The sequence below is a fragment of the Plodia interpunctella genome, chromosome 30 (assembly GCF_027563975.2).
Source record: "Plodia interpunctella isolate USDA-ARS_2022_Savannah chromosome 30, ilPloInte3.2, whole genome shotgun sequence".
NCBI lineage: Eukaryota > Metazoa > Arthropoda > Insecta > Lepidoptera > Pyralidae > Plodia > Plodia interpunctella.
In genome coordinates this window covers 3,174,117-3,194,632 of record NC_071323.1, presented here as the reverse complement: position 1 = coordinate 3,194,632, position 20,516 = coordinate 3,174,117, and the positions used below count along the sequence as shown (strand labels likewise).

The 20,516-nt window shown below is 35.0% G+C and overlaps 3 protein-coding genes across 4 annotated transcripts in view; 2 read left to right on the top strand and 1 right to left on the bottom strand.

Moving 5' to 3' along the window:
• Positions 1-10,589, top strand: part of LOC128682488 (uncharacterized protein) — a 45,464-nt gene extending 34,875 nt beyond the window's left edge. Inside the window, exons 19-21 of the mRNA XM_053767191.2 lie at positions 344-421; positions 3,280-3,397; positions 5,344-10,589. Coding sequence (XP_053623166.1) covers positions 344-421; positions 3,280-3,330 — 129 coding nt within the window. The 3' untranslated portion in view covers positions 3,331-3,397; positions 5,344-10,589. The remainder of the gene's footprint in view (positions 1-343; positions 422-3,279; positions 3,398-5,343) is intronic.
• An 820-nt stretch (positions 10,590-11,409) lies between these two features.
• On the bottom strand, positions 11,410-13,949 carry LOC128682500 (uncharacterized). Its single transcript, XM_053767218.1, has 4 exons — positions 13,885-13,949; positions 12,595-12,634; positions 12,050-12,176; positions 11,410-11,568 (listed from the first exon to the last, which is right to left on the bottom strand). Exons 1-4 carry the CDS (start codon positions 13,943-13,945, stop codon positions 11,473-11,475), a joined length of 324 nt encoding a protein of 107 aa, XP_053623193.1. The 5' UTR covers positions 13,946-13,949; the 3' UTR covers positions 11,410-11,472.
• Positions 13,950-16,618: 2,669 nt separating this feature from the next.
• cv-d (crossveinless d) overlaps positions 16,619-20,516 on the top strand; it is a 36,970-nt gene continuing 33,072 nt past the window's right edge. The window contains exons 1-2 of one of the 2 annotated variants that reach the window (XM_053767187.2): positions 16,619-16,743; positions 17,640-17,678. In XM_053767187.2, the coding sequence (XP_053623162.1) occupies positions 17,648-17,678 (31 nt within the window). In that variant the 5' untranslated portion in view covers positions 16,619-16,743; positions 17,640-17,647. Of the gene's footprint in view, positions 16,848-17,639; positions 17,679-20,516 lie in introns of both variants that reach the window. The other variant, XM_053767186.2, reaches the window with a different exon arrangement.

Below are 20,516 nucleotides of genomic sequence, written 5' to 3'. Positions count from 1 at the left end.
TATATGTTAGTAGTATAGTGACATTTTACGAGAAAAATTATCTTATGGAGGGGAGAGGGAGAAAGAGGGAGGGGGTAGGTAGGTACCTATCCTTGAGGAATGTCACAAATACTTGTAAACAGCTGTGTCGTATTTATAAAGCACTATGTATCATTTGGAAGAAAGTACGTATCTCAACTCGGGTGATTAACGCCCTCGACTACGTCTCGGGCGTCGGTACGTACGATTTCATCGAGGGTGACATGTTAACATGTCACCCTCGATGAAATCCGATACTTTCGTGCCTCGGTGAACAATGTACAATTAAATATCGATGTGAACCTATGTTGGTGTGACGCGTCAGGAGCTGCGCACGGCCATGCGCGGCGGCGCGGGCTGCGCGCGCTGCGAGCCCGCGCACGTGCCCGCCGCACGGTACGAGGTGGGTACACACACACACACACACACGGGCGGGACCACACACATACATACACACACACCCGGGTTGGGCACACGCACACACACAAGGTGGTTCTCGAGCGTTCCGACCGCTGCTGCGGCCGCGCTGTCAATACGATCCGTCAATTTACTTGAGGAAGGAATCATTTCCAAAATCAATCAACACTAAATATTGTCACACTAGTCGTTTGCCGCCAACTTGGACCTCGCGAATACAATATTTATTGTATTTTGATACAATACAAATTATTAATGAATTTTTACAAATTTTTGAATGTTTCAAAAACGAGACTTAACAGGATTTTTACGCCGCACGAACTTAAAAATCCTATGGACAGTCGCTACACATACCTTTTAAATTACATCATCAAAATCAGAAACCAACGGTTTCTAAATTATCGCTTTAAAAAAAAAAAACATAAACATAGCATACAAAAATGTATTTTGCCCCAAGTTGATTTGAAGTCGTCGCTCGCTTCACTCGGTCAATTATTATAAAGAGGGGGGTAATCTCCGAAACTACCGAACCGATTTCCATAAATCCATTTTAAAGTTACATTATCCAAGATTGCTATAGGCTATATTTTATACCTTAAGTATTATTGTGATAATATGTTGGCGCGCAAGTTCGCTCGTTGTACACGTGCAGGTTAAAATCACGCTTTTCAGGGCGTACTCGTGTGCCCTGTGAATTAGTTATACTCAACGTGCCTTGAGCGTCCTACGCGTCCAATATGACATAATGCCTTCAGGATACTGTTGGGACTGCCACGATTCTGCAACGCGTCATGAATGTACTCGGAGGCCGGAGTGGACAGCTTCTTTTCACACCTCAGAAAAAAATCTGCGTCTCTCCTAAACAGAATACGTCGTGGCTCAAATAGTCTTCTGAAGATCATTGCTATAGATATGGGATGTGCGGTGATGGAACACCTTATTAAAATTACATAATGAAGCGGTGGTGGTGTAATGGTTAAGACGCCCGCATGTGGAAGGTCGAAAGGTCTTAGGTTCATATCCTACTCGCACGAGTAGGATATGAACCTAAGACCACACGAGTTTATACACCAATCTGACTCATGTATCATATCAGTTTTCATCGACCTCACTTGCTTCCGGTGAAGGAAAACATCGTGAGGAAACCGGCACACTGGTCGATTCTTATTAACTTGTGTGTGAAATGGAGAAGGCAATGGCAAACCACTCCATTAATAATGCCAAGAAAGTTGTTGTGTGTGTTTCATTCCGCGTAATGACCCTCAGCCATGAGGAATACGACTATGAAAAAGAAATATATACTCTAACATAGAATAAGTTATATTAACACAATGGATCTTGGTTGTCTGAACAAATGATTTTTCAATTCAATTTCAATTTCTCACAATACTCATGGGATCAAAGCCCCGGGCAGCATCTACTCATTCATGAAATTAACATCACACATCTATGTACATAGATTGATAATTATAAAATCAGACAACAAAATTTGTAAAACCGTGTATGTTAAAATTTGAAAAATTGTTATGACAGCTCGGTCGCACACAACACACAACACACAACACACAATCACTTTTCACCTTCAAGGAAAAAGTGGACAATTTAATGTAGTGATTTAAACACCTTCCTACGCTAGCTTTTTCACCAGGCAACGTATCCTTTCTGTTCGTTGTATTGTACAATATAGTTGATCTAAGAGCTGTCTGTATGTCAATTTTTATAGCCTGTATTCTGTATCCCACTGCTGGGCAAAGGCCTCCCCTTCTGTCTTCCAAAGGTCTCTATCCTGAGCCATTTGTTGCCAACCACGCCGAAACTTGTAAAAATCACCCCGCCATCTACTTCGGGAACCCAATCTGTGGTGATCTCTGGTGATTGTATATAAAAAAAAAATGATAACTCACATCGGCTTCTTATTAATTTGTTTATTTATTTTTATATTAACTTTTGCAGTAGAAGGTTTTTTTACCGAGATGAAAGGTACCCTATATGTTCTTCCATATTTCAAATTATATATGTGCAAAATTTCAAGAAGATTGATTTAGTATATAAAGCGTGAAGTGGTGACAAACAAACAAATTTACTTTCGCATTTATAATATTAGTCAGGACTTTTTGAAGGTACAAACTAATCTCGGAACGACCACTACCTGCTGAGAAAATAAAATAGCGAAAGACTTAATATTCCCTGCCCTATTAATAGATGCAGGGTCTTGCATACCTACCTACCTATATACAAAATGTATTTACAACGCGTCGGGGTCACCAATGTGGTGTTGGGGTATATTTACTAAATGAGAACCACGGAATGAGAATATACTTGCGCTTTATTCAAGAGGGTTGGGGTATATTTACTAAATGAGAACCACGGAATGAGAATATACTAGCGCTTTATTCAAGCGGGTTGGGGTATATTTACTAAATGAGAACCACGGAATGAGAATATACTAGCGCTTTATTCAAGCGGGTTGGGGTATATTTACTAAATGAGAACCACGGAATGAGAATATACTTGCGCTTTATTCAAGCGTCTGGGTTAGACTACTTGTGTTTAATACAATAGGTACAGATACATACGAGTCGCCGCTTGCGACGCGATGTAAATACATTTTGTATATAAGTAGGTAGGTATGCATGAGCGTTACAATAGATAAATGCGAAAGTTTTGGAGGATGTATGTATTTGTATGAAATTTGGTACACGTGTAGAATATAACCTGGAATAACACACAGGATAGTTTTTACCCCGAAATTCCGAAGTGAAGCCCCGGGGCGCAGCTAGACATACATACACTTATAGAGGTTAAAAGATAACTTAAAACTGTGTTACGGGTATACGTGTGCAGATACAAGACACTGGTCGGAGCAGCGTGGAGCTGCGCGAGCTGCGCTCGTAGCGGCGCGCCGGGCCGGCCTCCGCGCCGGCCTCGCCCGCGCCTCGCCCGCGTGCGACCTGTTTGCATAGTTAGTATAGCTTTTGTTTAATCTAATGTTTGCATAATCAATATAGCTTTTGTTTAAACAATGTGTGCTTAGTCAATATAGCTTTTGTTTAAACAATGTGTGCTTAGTCAATGTAGCTTTTGTTTAAACAATGTGTGCTTAGTCAATGTAGCTTTTGTTTAAACAATGTGTGCTTAGTCAACGTAGCTTTTGTTTAAAAAATGTGTGCTTAGTCAATGTAGCTTTTGTTTAAACAATGTGTGCTTAGTCAATGTAGCTATTGTTTAAACAATGTGTGCATAGTCAATGTATCTTTTGTTTAAACAATGTGTGCTAAGTCAATGTAGCTTTTGTTTAAACAATGTGTGCTTAGTCAATGTAGCTTTTGTTTAAAAAATGTGTGCTTAGTCAATGTAGCTTTTGTTTAAACAATGTGTGCTTAGTCAATGTAGCTATTGTTTAAACAATGTGTGCATAGTCAATGTAGCTTTTGTTTAAACAATGTGTGCTAAGTCAATGTAGCTTTTGTTTAAACAATGTGTGCTTAGTCAATGTAGCATTTGTTTAAACAATGTGTGCTTAGTCAATGTAGCTTTTGTTTAAACAATGTTTGCATAGTCAATGTAGCTTTTGTTTAAACAATGTGTGCTTAGTCAATGTAGCTTTTGTTTAAACAATGTGTGCTTAGTCAATGTAGCTTTTGTTTAAACAATGTTTGCATAGTCAATATAGCTTTTGTTTAAACAATGTGTGCTTAGTCAATGTAGCTTTTGTTTAAACAATGTGTGCTTAGTCAATGTAGCATTTGTTTAAACAATGTGTGCTTAGTCAATGTAGCTTTTGTTTAAACAATGTTTGCATAGTCAATATAGCTTTTGTTTAAACAATGTGTGCTTAGTCAATGTAGCTTTTGTTTAAACAATGTGTGCTTAGTCAATGTAGCTTTTGTTTAAACAATGTTTGCATAGTCAATGTAGCTTTTGTTTAAACAATGTGTGCTTAGTCAATGTAGCTTTTGTTTAAACAATGTGTGCTTAGTCAATGTAGCTTTTGTTTAAACAATGTTTGCATAGTCAATGTAGCTTTTGTTTAAACAATGTGTGCTTAGTCAATGTAGCTTTTGTTTAAACAATGTTTGCATAGTCAATATAGCTTTTGTTTAAACAATGTGTGCTTAGTCAATGTAGCTTTTGTTTAAACAATATGTGCTTAGTCAATGTAGCTTTTGTTTAAACAATGTTTGCTTAGTCAATGTAGCTTTTGTTTAAACAATGTTTGCATAATCAATGTAGCTTTTGTTTAAACAATGTTTGCTTAGTCAATATATCTTGTGTTTCATCAATAAATCGCGCCATGTTGGCATAGTCAGTATATCTTTTGTTTAATCAATAAATATTATAAAACAAATTTGCAACTTTTAGTTATTGTTCGAGCGGGCGAAGCAAGCGAAGTCTACTAATTAACTTGGGGCAAAAAAACTTTTTTTTTAAACATTTATGTATATATGTATGTATGTTTGTAACGCGATAACTTTCGAACCGTTGGTATCATTTTGTATAATGTTATGTTTAGATCTATAGGTTTGTATATGTTATATTTAGATCTTTTAAGCTAGTTGTTCGCCGCGAACGTCGCGAACACAATATTTTTTTTTACAAAATTATGAATAGGTATTTCAGATACGACTTAACCGATATTGTTGACTCACGAACGTTTACGTACGGAAAAATTACGTAAAAAATCTGACCAACGGTTCGAAAGTTATCGCGTAACAAACATACATACATATATACATACAAAAAAAATGTATTTTTGTCCCAAGTTGATTAGTAGACCTCGCTCGGTCGATTATGTACAGTTTTAAATTTTTTTCGGTAGTTCGAAAATCATTTTTCTATCTCTTTCAATCGGTTTTTTATATATCTATATAAATATATATATATATGAATAAAATACTTTCCCCACAGATTCAGTAGGATCCCTGCGGCGCACGACATCGTATGTTCTAAAAGAGCCAGGCAAGAAACACGTGCAGATTATCGCTTAGTTTTCAAAATGGTTTTAAACAGAGACTTCCTATCTCATACTGTCTCACTTCTATCACACTCGGACGCGGCCAATCACAGTGCGGTATTGTCACGTGATTTTCTAAAAGTGACAACAAGCAATGTGATTGGCGGAGAGGCGCGTGGTGGTGTCTTTGTTTAAAATGTGTATTAACGATTTATTAATGTTATTTAAATGCGATAGCGATTTTATTTGGCGAATTAAGGTTATGAAATTAAATTTATGATTATACAGTTCTGGAAATATATAATTTTAAACTTATACAATATTATATTATGATTTAACTTTGGCTTTGAATTCAATTAATTGAACTTCAGATATATTTGGTACCATTATTTTTATTAAAATGTTAATAAATTATTTAGGTATTATAACGATAAGATTTGCCAAATAAAATATTAAGTAAAATAAGCGAAAATATACAAATACTATTGTGTTCTATTAATGTATATAAATTTATATACGTACGTATACAAAAATATATTTAAAAGACTACAGAATGAAAATTCGAAATTTTGCAGCTAAAATTAAAACTTAATCTTGTTTAAAAGTATGCATTTGTAATATTTTTGTAAATATATATAATTTTTTTAAGTAATACAAATATGTTAATTATGAAACGGATGTTAGATACCTGCCCCACTTTTCAGGTACACAAATAAAAATTAAAACAAAAAGTAAAAGTCTTGATAAATTAAATTAAATGTTGATCTTTTAATTAATTGTGAGCGTTTTTATTATTATAACATATTCAGGGTTACTGGCATCAAACGCAAAACCTCCTAAAGACTACTCGGGTACATCAAAACAAGCAACTTTTATTCTACGAGTTTTCGTGATTCGTAGTGTTTTTTTTAATGAAAAAAAATCCAATCTAATTTGCGATTCTACACATGTTCACTGTATGCAATAGCCGAGCGACACGAGACAGTACGGTAGCGTTATGTAGCGGAATCGAACATAGAGTTAACGTTTTATAGAAAAGACATTAAAACTAAAAAAAATGTTTTTTTTTTGTATGTTTTACGTTTATACAAAAGTCGTGGGACAAAAAATGTTAGTCTCTATGTACCTTATGCGCCTTTGGAAGGTTATGCGTTAGACACCAGTAACCCTGTATATTATTAATTAGTTATTCGATAAATTACATAATTAATTCATAATATGTATAGATGAGTAAATATTTCATTAAAAAGTTACCTATCAAGACTTTTAGCTTCATATTGTGTTACCTTTTTTAATAAAAAAAGGTGTATTTCGTTAAAAAACTGTACGGTTCACAGGCGGTCTACATGTTGCCAAGTCCCAAATCTCCAAATCAAAAATTATTCAGAAATTAGGCCTTCACAGGCACTTTTTCACGTCATATTCTAAATTAATTGGTGTTTACCAAAGCTACAAACTACTAGCATTTCGGAACGACCATTGCTGAGAAGAAATGCCGAAAGAAACTCATTCAAACAGTGTTGGTCCCTAATATGTCAGAAGGGCTTACCATTTTTTTAATATGAATTTATGTATATTTTTTTATCGCTAATATAACAATGTAAGCACACAATGAAGTACATGGTCAAAAGGTATACTGAAACATATTATTATTGTGATTAAGTGCTGATGAAAGGAAAATATATATGTATAATTAACCAAACAAAAAGAAACTTTTAATAAAAGACCGAGCTGACTAGTTCCCCCCCACCCGTTCACGAGTTGACGCATGAGTCAGCCATCGCGAAGCTCAACCACAATAGAGGGAACCTCCCGACCCGATCCACGACGCCGCTACCGGTTTGACCATTTGAGTGTGCATGACATACTCGATCTCTATAATCTAACATAATAGATACCTATGTTATCTCAGGAAACAGATGAACCAACAAATGTAGACATAATATAACCACAAGTCTACGGTAAGCTACATGCGATTGCCAACCCGGAATATTACGACAGCTGTCGTGCTAGCACGCCGATATCAGTTCCTGACAGCGAAACTGTGCACTTTAATCTTGTGATGCAAAATACGATAGATTTTTAGTTTGTGCTCGAGATATTTGTGAATAATATTTATATATGCCTGAAACACAAGATGCTTTTTCTTCCTAGCTCAGGCGGCAACCTTTGTTTTAAATTTTAGATCTGTTGTATAACTTTTTTTTTTATGTGACATGAGTAATTTTTTTAAAGACATATTAGTTTATTTATTGTTATGGGATATGAAGTTAGATGACAAATGTGTATTATTTCCAAATGTTGGTAAAATAATTTTTTAATAATGGTATGTTTGACAGAAATATTTCTTTTGACACATTTGCTTGCAAATAATTGAGAGGCTACGTCGGTCTAATCGCATGGTCTAATCTAATTAAAAAATGTTATTGCGTGAACAGTCTTTTGTAGAACTCAGTTTTCGTTTAGTTTTGATTGTCATATATATATATATTTATCTGTCCTTAGGTGAATTTCACGACTGTTTGAACGCGGCGTGTAGCGTTTCATTAATGTCACACGTTTTATTTTATTTAATTCATTTATAAAATTAACATTGTACCAGTACTTTGCTTATTTATAAAATAGGATAATTAAATTGCTTATTACTGTGTACGGTACAATTTAATAAACACTAATGACAGCCGCCCGCGGCGAAGTTAAATGAATTTAAATACTTTACATATATTTTATGTAATGACAGAATGTCAGACACAGACCTATAAAATACATATAGGTCTGTGTGTGTCACATTGAATTAAAAGATTTTTCTGTATATTTAAGTTATATGTTGAAAGATAAATTAATGATAAGTTTATTTTAAAATGTCGATTTTGTTCATTCTATTTAAATAGTGTTAAATTTTAACCTCGTTTACACTGTATATTGTACGGCAAGGTTGTGCGCCCCTCAACAGTACATCACAACCTCATTACTGATGCCCCACCGTTGTAACTAACTATTAAACGTCCGTACTCCGCGCTGTTCCGCAAGCGACTGAGCCCCGCTCCAGTGCTCTTCACGATAGTAGATGGTAAATAATAATAATAATTTATTTTATTTAATAATTCTTTATTTTCTCACCATAACCACAAAAACGTAATACAACACAAATTAAGACTTAAGTATAACAATGTGTCTTAATTATAATATTGGGTTGGAATTAATTTATTAAACAAAGGTATTTGGAAATCGCCTTTTATTTCGAGATTGACATTGGCATAAGTGACGCGCCGTGCGTTCCGTTATACTCTTATATTGTAGGTTACACACTGAACCGTGTTTCAATATTGATATTATGACATACTATATACCGTGTCAATCTCCACATTGACGTTGGCAAAATCATCGTTTTGCCGGACGATGGAGCCATGACACTTAAAAAAAAAACAGTGGGAAAAAGTGTAGGTATCAGGTTTTAATTTTATAATTTTTATATACTCTTATATTGTAGGTTACACATTGAACCGTGTTTCAATATTGATATTATGACATACTATATACCGTGTCAATCTCCACATTGACGTTGGCAAAATCATCGTTTTGCCGGACGATGGAGCCATGACACTTTAAAAAAAAACAGTGGGAAAAAGTGTAGGTATCAGGTTTTAATTGGTACTAAAATAATTATAAAAAGTAAAGATTTGTATTTCTGTTCTTTGTTTTTTGAGTATTCATAAATAATTTGTTCGACAGAAAGTTTACAGTAGTCTCATTACAACCACGAAATTCAGCTTCGTCACAAAGATCAATAGAACTACCTATATGAATATAAGGAACTAGAAAATATATGGTAACAAGAATAATACGTTTTAAACTTTGAATGTATTTGTAAACGTGTTTGAATAATATAACAATGACGTTATATTATTCAAATAGTGAAATAAAACGTATTTTAAGAGTGAATGTTGTTATACATACGTATAACATAGCAGCGCAGGTTTAATTAGATACGAAAGTATTAGAAAGGATTTTTAGCGGATTATATTTATGAAAAACTTCCATAAAATAATACACTTTTATCTCTAATGAAGTCTGCGCAGATGGTCGCCATTTTGGTTCAATTTAAGTGCCCAGGATTGTTTTTTAATGCCATTGTTTTATCTTTCACGATTAGCCCCCTAATATTACGAGTACAGCTGTCGGATTTTGATAAGATTTTTTGTAGTTAGATTGATATTAGAGGAAGTACCAGAGGAAGTTATACTTTTAATACATCGTCAATGTTTTGTCTATACGCTCTGTCCATGATTCTGAACAACATTCCGTATGGGAATAACTCCGAAATCGCGAGCAAAAAAAAAAAAAACCAGCTGTTCTATACAAAAATAAACACCTAACTTGTGCAAAATGTATGGATCACCTTTGTTTTCGCGATTTCAAGGTTGCTTCCATACGAAAAGTTGTTCAGCACTGTCGACTGAGCGTGTACATACAACAATGACAATGTATAAGAAATCCTGTATAGGGATTTTTGGAACCTTTGGATTGAATATGATAACCTTTTTTTTTTACTAATTATTAATTATTTATTGGTTTTCATTTAAATTCTACTTTTTCAATAAATAACATGCATAATAATATAGCACCCGTAACGGGGCTGCATTTTTTTTTTACTGATTATATTTTTTTAATAATATTTCTTTTTATTGGTTGTAATTTAAATTGTACTTTATTAATAAATAACGTATACCTATATAGCACCCGTGCGAAGCCAGGACGGGTCGCTGGTGTGTCATAGAATTCCGGCACGAAAATTAGCAAAAAATCCAGTGATTAATAAAATTCTCTTTTCAATCAAATAAGTGTACAATAATTTAAATTGGGTATTGTATTATTGATATATGAATGTGTGTGTATTTGTGATATGTATACGTGTCAACACAGACTGTTTTCGCACCGATTTGTATCTTATTATAATATATTATAATGTTAGTAAACAAGACTTTTTCACCAAAGACTAACAATAGTTTGAAGTTATCGTGTCTTATTAATAAAATATAATAAATATACCTAACATTCGTTTAAATATATATTTTTTTTATTAGATTGATGCCTTTTTTTGTGAAATTCTTTGTGCAATGATTATTCGACCAAAATTTTTCTAGTGCAAACAGTTTAATTAACAAAAAAAAAACGAAAAAACAATCTTTTTTTTTAAATAAGCGAGTTTTCATTTTCTTGTTTGTTGTGATGTAAATAACTTCAGAATTTATATAATAAAATTGAAATGTTCTTTATAATTTTGTAGTTTTTTTACCCGTCTATTACGGGCTTCGCTCGTGGTCCACCTGTTCAGTTCACCTGGGTGGACCACGTGTACTTTTGTCAGTTGTTCACCTCAGTTCACCATCGGGCACTGTTTCTCACTAAATAATAGTAAATAGAAACAAATGAAAAACACTCAACGGCCCACAGCTGTGACGACAGCATAAAATCACATCCGAATGTTTTAAATTTAAAGGATTATTGAAGCGAACCCTGGGGTTCGGGGCGTCAAAGCCGCGAATGATATACACAGTCCCTTATAATGAGACAAACTGCACTGCAGAAATCTAAATACTTTATATCTTATAGCAACACAAAACAACATAGAATGCTAAAATAGCTACCACAACTGCTGCGGCTGTCCCTTCATTACATGAGCAGACAACCGCATGTCAAGTTACCCGACACAGATCAATATGGAATGATAATTGCGACGTATGTTCTAAGCACTAAGCTTGTATCGTGGGTCCGACGGACACAAGGCAACACCCAAAACCGCAGAAAGGTTCACATATTCGCCCGCGCTGGGAATCGAACTCGGGACCTTCAGACAGCGCACGGGAGACCGCGTCTTCCTTAGGTAGTAAAATTACAGAGTAATCTTCAAAATTATAAGGTTTATACGCTAAGGGCTTCGAGGCTTCATAGCCCCGTACATATTTCCGAGTCGCCGGAACAGACGAGATTAATAAAATTAAATAAAACAACATTTTCCATTATAATTCTTTATCTGTCATTGAAATATAGTTAAAGTAAGTAAAATTATATTCTTTCTCTGTCTATAAACCAATGAACTTGCTCAGAAACTTCTTGTTGAACCAATTCACTGGCAATGTTTTTAATCGTTCGATGTTTTCATTCAATTCACTCAATTCCTGTAAACGAAATCAAAGTTTAACTAGTAAAAAAATATCTTTGACTAATATTATAAATTCGAAAGTAAGTTTGTTACCTCTTCACGCTCTATCTGTTCAAACAATCTTGTTGAAATTTTGCATACATGTAGTTTGAAGTACGGAGAAGGACATAGGGTACCTTTCATCCCGGGAAAATAACTGTTCTCGTGGCAAAGCGGGCGAAACCGCAGGCAAAATATTAGCTGGTATTAGGCTTAGCTGGTTTATGGTGGTTAATAAAGTTTATTATTTATCTATAAACATTTATTTAATTTGAGCAAATATCGAATATAAAATTAACTACACATACACACGTCTATATATATATATCTTAGACGACTTAAATAAATCTGTAGCAATAACACATTCGAATAGAAAGGTAGACCCTGCTCCTTCGTGGATAGTAAGGATAGAATGAAATTAGTTAGGATATTACAGTCTGTGGGTTAAATACAAGTACCTCGGTTTCATCTTTAGTGTGGGCCGTAAGTTTGTTTGTACGTCGTCCTTTTGGAGTGGGCCCTTTGTAGTCATCTTCATAATCTAAATTATCTTTCGATCCAGATTGTTTTTGTACGACGATGCATCTGAATATGAAATATTATTTGTAACGTAATTATTATATATTATATTACTAAGCTAGCTGTCTGCCCGTGACTTCATCCGCGGTTAATAAAATGTAGCTTATGTTACTTCTAAAGATCTAGTTTATCTCTTTGTCAAATGCCATCTAAATTGGTCCAATAGTTTTCGAGTTTATTGGTAACAAACAAAACTAAAAATTAAAACAAAAATGTTACAAAGTGGAAAGATTTTTAGAGAATTTCGGGATAAAAAGTATCCTGTGTTATTCCAGGTTAAATTATACTCATTTATATGAAATTTGGTGCACGGGTTTGGTTTTTATCCCGTAATTAACACGGGAGCGATGCTCCGGGGCGCAACTGGTGGGTAGTTTCAATATTTATTTTATTTTAGTAGTGTGTTGACAGAGTTGACACTAACCTTGGCGTGCGTGGTGATGAAGATTCTGTATCAGTTGCATCTGAAATATTAAATTGTTTAAGTTTCTTCACTTAACTTGCAACGTGTGTTTGGATGGAATGTTATTATAAGATTTTATTTAGTGTCGCCTGTCCCGCGGTCTATAATCAAATCTTGCAAGTTAGATTTCTCCTACTTCCAGTTGTCCTACAGAGTTGAAATTTCACACGTCGCTTCAGTTTCCATGATAATGCATCATTATGATAAGCATGACGTGATGGTGCACCCAAGATCGGCTCCCAACGAGGCTACTCCTCAACGGTTTACAGCACGGACAAGGGCTTTTTGTCATATCTCTCTGACTTCAATGAAAGCTTATGGCAAAAATGTCATTTTTGTAAAAAAAAAACTCATTGAAATTGATTTCTAAAATGTTGTATAGTTTAGTTTCGATATCAATTCTTCTTCATAGTCGTATTCCTCATGGCTAGAGGGTCGTGGTCATTACGTGGAATTAAAAACACACAACAACTTTCTTGGCATTATTAATGGAGTGGTTTGCCATTGCCTTCTCCATTTCACACACAAGTTAATAATCAACCAGTGTGCAGGTTTCCTCACGATGTTTTCCTTCGCCGGAAGCAAGTGGTGGTCGATGAAAACTACTATATATTAGTCAGATTGGTGTACAAACTCGTGTGGCACGAGTAGGATACGAACCTGAGACTTCGATCCACAGGCGGGCGTCTTAACCATTACACCACCACCGCTTCAATACCAAAACCACTACCGAAACCAAGACTGGTTCGTTGACATCAATGCATTGGTGCTAAGTGGTCACCACGTCCTATCAACGACCACAATACCAGGTAGGTATGTAACGAAAACAATCTCTTTGAAGTCAATCTTTATTAATATTGATATATATTGCCCGGGGCTTCGCTCCCGCGGGAATTTTGAGATAAAATATAGCCTATAGCAATCTTGGATAATGTAACTTTCAAATGGTGAAATAATTTTTGAAATCGGTTCTTTATTTTCGGAGGTTACCCGCCTCAAACATACAAACTCACAAACGCTTACCTCTTTATAATAATAGTATAGATAGATTAAGGTAAATGCAAAAGTTTGTCTATCTAATTTTTGATAAAATTTGGTATACACATAGTTAAAGAACCCAGTACAAATATAATACTCTTTTTTTTTTTAATTTTTACCCCCAATGGGCCAAATTGGGGGTCAAAGTTTGTATGAACGTTTTGCCGCGAGCGGTGCTGCGGGCAACAGCCAGTAAACAATAATTTAACTAACCTGTTGCTCCCAAAACAAATGAACACACACAAACGGCAACCACACACCAATGTGAAACCATTTTGTAATAACAGATTCAGTAATGGATGCTCGTATATAAAGCGACAATTTCCATAGACCACCAATTGCTTCCGGTGAAGGCAAACATCGTGAGGAAACCTGTACACCAGTTGACTGTTTAGTTTACTTTGTAATCCTAACTAATATTATAATTGTGAAAGTAAGTTTGTTTGTTACCTCTTCACGCTCTATCGACTCAACCAATCTTCTTGAAATTTTGCACACATGTAGTTTGAAGTACGGAGAAGGACATAAGGTACCTTTCATCCCGGAAAAATAACTGTTCACGTAGGGAAATTACCACGGCATTAGCTAATCACTACATAGTTTAAACAAAGTCACTTCCCGCTGTTGCATACATGTAATTTGAAGTATGGAGAAGGACATAGGGTACTTTTCATCACGGGCGAAGACGCGGCCAAAAGCTAGTTTTCAATATAATGTATATGTTTCCAAAGACGTCAATTAACAAATGTAGGTTACATTTGTGAATTGACGTATTTGGAGAAAAGGCTGCGGTGAAGTTTGTTGCGCCGCTTCTTCTTCGCCTGCGCTTTGGAAGTCGGCGGTAGACTTAGTGTAAGTAATTTTTTGACGTCAATAAGTGATGTATATCATCCTAAATTGAATAAAGAATTTTTAATTTGAATTTTGAATCCACTAGTACGTTCACGACGTTTATTAAGCATACAAGTAAATTTTTAGGGTTCCGTACAAAACATCCGAGCTAGGTCTTTAGTCTTTTATTCAATAATACATTGCAAGTACAATAAAGGTACGTAGGAACACAACGAACTACTAAACAAAATACATAGAAATTATAATTTAATTGGTAAAATATCTCGTAAACTTAATGCTAGCCCCAATATTTTAAATTAGATGTTGCCCGGGGCTTCGCTCCCGAATTTTGAGATAAAATATAGCCTATAGCAATCTTGGTTAATGTACCTTTCTAATGGTGAAAGAATTTTTTAAATCGGTTCGATAGTTCCGGAGATTACCCGCCTCAAATTATTAATATTTATGATAATAGTATAGAAGTATAGTATAATATCATCAATAATCTATGACTTAAGTCATCATCGGGAAATTAACCCGCATAATATAGTATAGTAAATTCATAATTGAGCGAAAATATATATTTTTTTATTTGTATTACCTAATTATACGGGCTGTTGTGACAGATTAGACACTTAAGTATTTATTTTTTGATCACCAACGACATGATGTGTGAACTGTGTGTCTGTATGTCTATGCGTGGCAAGGACAACCTTTGGGGGTCGAATTCTGAGCACTAAAGCTACTGCCCAAATTTCGCGTTTCTAGCCTCTATGGTTCAGGCTGGGCGTTGATTAGTAAAAATCGCTTGTTCTTTTATACGATTAAAAAGAAACTTTTTTTTTATTATTTTTTATCTACTTTTTTTTTGGCGGTTGGACATTATGTAAAAGTTAATAACCTAAAAAAATAAAATGTCTAAACCTATTAGTCACCATTAAGCTTAACTTCCACGATCTCATACAATTTCGAAGTATCTCAAGTACAGAAAAGAATTCTGACCTTGATTACCAATCTTCTGCTAATTTAGTGTCCATATTTGAAGACCTCTCCATATATGCAACTTCTTCTAAACCAGAGACCAAGATAACTGGTCGATCAGTAATGAGATGTAAGACCTCCGGTTGTGTAGTTACTGTTTGACTTCAGGGGTCAATTAAATTGGTCTATAATAAAACTTCAATTTAAAGGGCATAGGTGACGTGAGTTATCAACGCAACTCGATAATAGTTGAATGGTAAAGTATTGTAGCTCTTAAACTAGAAAATATTACAATTTATCTAACTAGCGGCTAATTTCCGGCTTCGCTCGGGTAAATAAATAAATATATTAAGACAAATCACACAGATTGAGCCAGTCCCAAAGTAAGTTCTAGACTTGTGTTATGTGATACTAACTCAACGATACTATATTTTATAACAAGTACATATATAGATAAACATCCAAGATCCGGGCCAATCAGAAAAATATCATTTTCCATCATGACCCCCGCCCGGGGTTCGAACCCGGGACCTCTCGGTTCAGAGGCAAGCATTTTACCACTGCGCCACCGAGGTCGACAAATAGTAAATTATACACCCAACCTTCCTTAGGAATCACTGTATCTGTTAAAAATCCCGCATCAAAATCTGTTTAGTTTTAAATGTCTAACCATAGGTACATATTTAGGTCCAGACAGCGGGAAGTGACTTTGTTTAAACTATGTAGTGATTAGCTAATGCCGTGGTAATTTCCCACGGGAACAGTTATTTTTCCGGGATGAAAGGTAACCCTATGTCCTTCTCCGTACTTCAAACTACATGTATGCAAAATTTCAACAAGATTGGTTGAGCAGATAGAGCGTGAAGAGGTAACAAACAAACAAACTGATTTCATAATATTAGGATAAGATTAGACCTTCACAGACATTTTTTCACGTAAAAACATATAAGTATAATATTTCTCAACGCTATACAAACTACTAGCATTTATAAAAGACACAGTCGTAACGTTAGTTTCTTTCAAAAGTGCTAATCTGGTAGAAAACACACGCAGCGCAGCCGCGGGTAACAACTAGTTTGAATTACAAATAGAGTTACAACACACTGATCTCCGTGCAGAGTAAACAATGTTTTATTGGATGTTCTCAGTACCGATGCGCTTGCGCGTGTGATAGTGAAAAGTATTACTAAATGATAATAATAATAATTGTTAATAATTGTTTAATTAATAACAATAAATAGACGCGTAGTCGTGCACTAGGTATCACATTGTGTTTAATATTGCAAACAGCACAAAACTTTTTTCGAGTGTATTATAAATTGATTTCTAAGTAAAGTTTTAATGAATCGTGGAATAATTTAATGGTGAATATTCGTGTCTGCAATATTTTGAGTTGCCGCTCACGTGTCTGTGGTTGTGATGCCCCAAAGCCTATCAGTGTAAAAGCAACGTAAAACTTTGTAGATTTGATTGTGATTTTTCAACTGGTTTTGTTACTTCCTAACGCATTATACAATCGCAATGGTTTTGGAAATCTTGCATCTTAATACCTATATATAAATGCGAAAGTAATTTGTCAACTCTTCACGCCAATCTTCTTGACAATTTGCATACATATAGTAGTATGGAGAGTAGTATGTATGGAGAATGCTACCGTGGGAAATAACGCGGGCGAGGCCGCGGGCAAAAGCTAGTTTTTAATAAAGCTAGGAGTATAGACAAAGATATCTGATTCAGGCTTAAATCACGATCATTGTTCCAGTAGGAAAAATCACGCAAGTGAAGCTGCGAGCAAAATATTTTATTGATACTTAAGTAGTACCTATTTACGAGGAAATTATTAGCTTTATCCATAAGGTGATGAAAGAAGAAGAAGAAAAGTTAAATTGAGTATTATGATGATGAGGAAAAATGTAGACGAGAATCAGTTCTACTTACTGACTTTAAAATCATTAATCTGTACTGTGATCAATGTCAATTTTATGAATGTTTGATTTTGGAAATGATTCCCACCTCAAGAAAATTGACAGATCATAATGACGGCGCGGCCACAGCGGTCGTAATCCTCGGAGATTCATAAAATATATATTAAGTGAAGTGTTTTTGGATAAAGCTTTTTGTAAAAACTGAAAAAATTAATATTTATCTTCTTTCAGATATCACAATGCTTCTCCAAGCCGTGTTATTATTTATAGGTAAGCCATAATTAGCTAAATAGGTACCTACATAATCATCAAATCATTTAAGAATATTGTTCTTGTGGGTGGTGTTGTTTCCATTTATATGTATATTCTGCCATCGATATTACCTTCCTATGTACGATATAATAGTATATATTATATCCTTCTTCAACTCGTCCATGAATGCCAATCGTGGTTTTCCTTTCCCTCCCCTCTCCGCGCTTCGACTTTTTCATATCATCCTTCAATCATTTCATAAAGTTTTCGTGTCGTATATAAGGTGGTTAAACTTTCAGCGTTTTGTCTCTTTCTGTCACTTTCAAGTGGGACAGTGACAAAACATGTTTTAGCTTAGAGTATGTCTTAAGTTTTTTTTATGAATAACAGGGCAAATTAAATTCGATAATACATGTGGAATTTTTATATTCATGCATGCATTAAAGTGTTTTAGGATGAAAAACGCGTAGGTAGTAATTAAGCGCGCCAAATTTGAACAGTGACAATAGTGACAAAGTGACGTTGACAGTTTGGACATTTGGGGAAATTAAAAAGTTAGTTATCTACTCTGAAGAAGTAATTATTAAATCCATGCTCTGAAATTAGTAGTTATAGCCATAGAAAACTATATATATGACGGATGAGTATAACCAAGAAGATTTCCATATAATTTCCCGGTCCAATTCGGCTAATTGGACACAGTCAAATCTCATACAGATTGGTCCGAGGACCAATCTGTATGAGATTAATGAGGGACGAAACGAGACAGATCTCGTTTCGTCCCTTGCTTCCCTTCCCTTGGTCCTCGGACCAATCTGTATGAGATTAATGAGGGACGAAACGAGACAGATCTCGTTTCGTCCCTTGCTTCCCTTCCATTGGTCCTCGGACCAATCTGTATGGGATTAATAAATTAATAAGGGACGAAACGAGAGAGATCTCTCTCGTCTCATGTAGGTATTCGCTCGCACTACGCGTCTAACACGCATATTTCTTTACTGTATGAGCGAAACGGAAAATATGGCGAGGGCTATAGATTTCCTTTTCTCTTGCGTTTTCCCGGTTGTTTCAAAATCGAATAATTTATTGTTTCCTTAACAGTTTACAAATATACAAATGGCGCTGCTATAGTATAAGGGCTACGCATTTCGTTAAGGTATATAAGAATAATAAGAGGTAAATAATATAGTAAGAGGTAGATAAATATCTACCTCAGGAACCACACTATCTATTGGTGAAAACCGCTTGAAAATCCGTGTTGTAGTTTTTGAGTTTATCGCGAGACAGACAGAAGCGGCATAGGACTTTGTTTTGTATTATGTAAGGGTAAGGATAAGGGTATTTATTGTAATGTAATCATTTGTTTATATTTTTATTGTACAGTTATTTATTTCATTATAATATGTCCAATTATGATAATATTCATCTAATAATATGTTAGTAAATAATTTTCCTTTTTAGCTCAACTCTCTTTCTGTTCACTCTGTTTCCTTTTAGAAAATAAGACGTGATACCGTATCTGTTTTATTTATTTATTTATTTATTTATTAGCACACAAAACAGATTACAATCATGAGCAAGATATAATAATAACATATAAAAGTGTAGATCTAAATAGTAATCCAAACATATGCATGCCTAACAAGGCTTAAACTTAAAGGTTAGATAATAATTACGCTAGAAAGCTAAAAAGCAAGTTTAGAACAAAACAAACAGTAGATAACAATTTTGAATAATTTTGAATATAGAGAGAACGATTAAACAATGAAAAGTACATGAAAAAAGAAAAGTCAATTATTCCTTAAATGTTCCATTATCTGCCGCCGGAACTTAAACAGTGAAAACAAATAAATGTCTATTTCCCTATTAGAGGCTAAGATTCCATTGTACTGGCGACACATTCTGACCAAGGGATTATAGTAAGACGTATTATTGGAATAAATTTGAAGATTAAAGGCATTATAGTTGCGATTTCGAGATCTAAAATGAGTATTGAAGTTAAGAGCTAAAAGAAGGTCGGACGAGTCAATATGGTTGTGTATAATTTTATAAAGTATTATGAGATTAGTTATATCTCGACGTGTATGAAGAGAGGTTACTTGAAAGCATTCCAATCGTTCCTGATACGATGTGAGTGCACGGCCCATACCACGTCTATAGCTTACAATCTTTAGACAACGCTCCTGTATCCTTTCTATTCTGTTGCTATGCACATCATAAAATGGAGACCAAACTGCAGAATTATATTCAAGTATGCTACGTATAAGCGAGTAATAAAGATGTAGAAAACTGCGGGTCTCTCTGAAGTCTTTGGTGATTCTGCAGATGAAACCGAGCAGTTGAGAGCAGCGCCGAATAATATAATCATAGTGATCCCGGAAAGATAACTGACTGTCAAAGAAGACCCCAAGGTCCTTAGCAAGATTCTTACGAGCGAGTATTATACCTTCCAATGTGTAATCATATGTGATTACGATAGACTTTCTAGTGAAAGTTATAACAAAACATTTGTCGACATTGAGTTGCATATAGTTTTTATTACACCAGTTAGATAGTACATACAGATCACTCTGCAGCGCCATCGTATCTGAGGACTCTTTGATCGCAGCAAAAATTTTTAGGTCATCTGCGTAAAGAAGACAGGGACAAGAAAGGTTCTCAACAAGATCATTTATGAAAATCACAAAGAGCAGAGGTCCCAAGTGACTTCCCTGCGGTACCCCAGACGTAACAGTGACAGGTGTCGATAGATAGCCTTTGACAGCCACCAGTTGACTCCTAAGTCTCAAATAAGACTGAAGCCAACGAAGCAGAGAGCCATGAATGCCGTATGCTGCTAGTTTTATACAGAGAGCT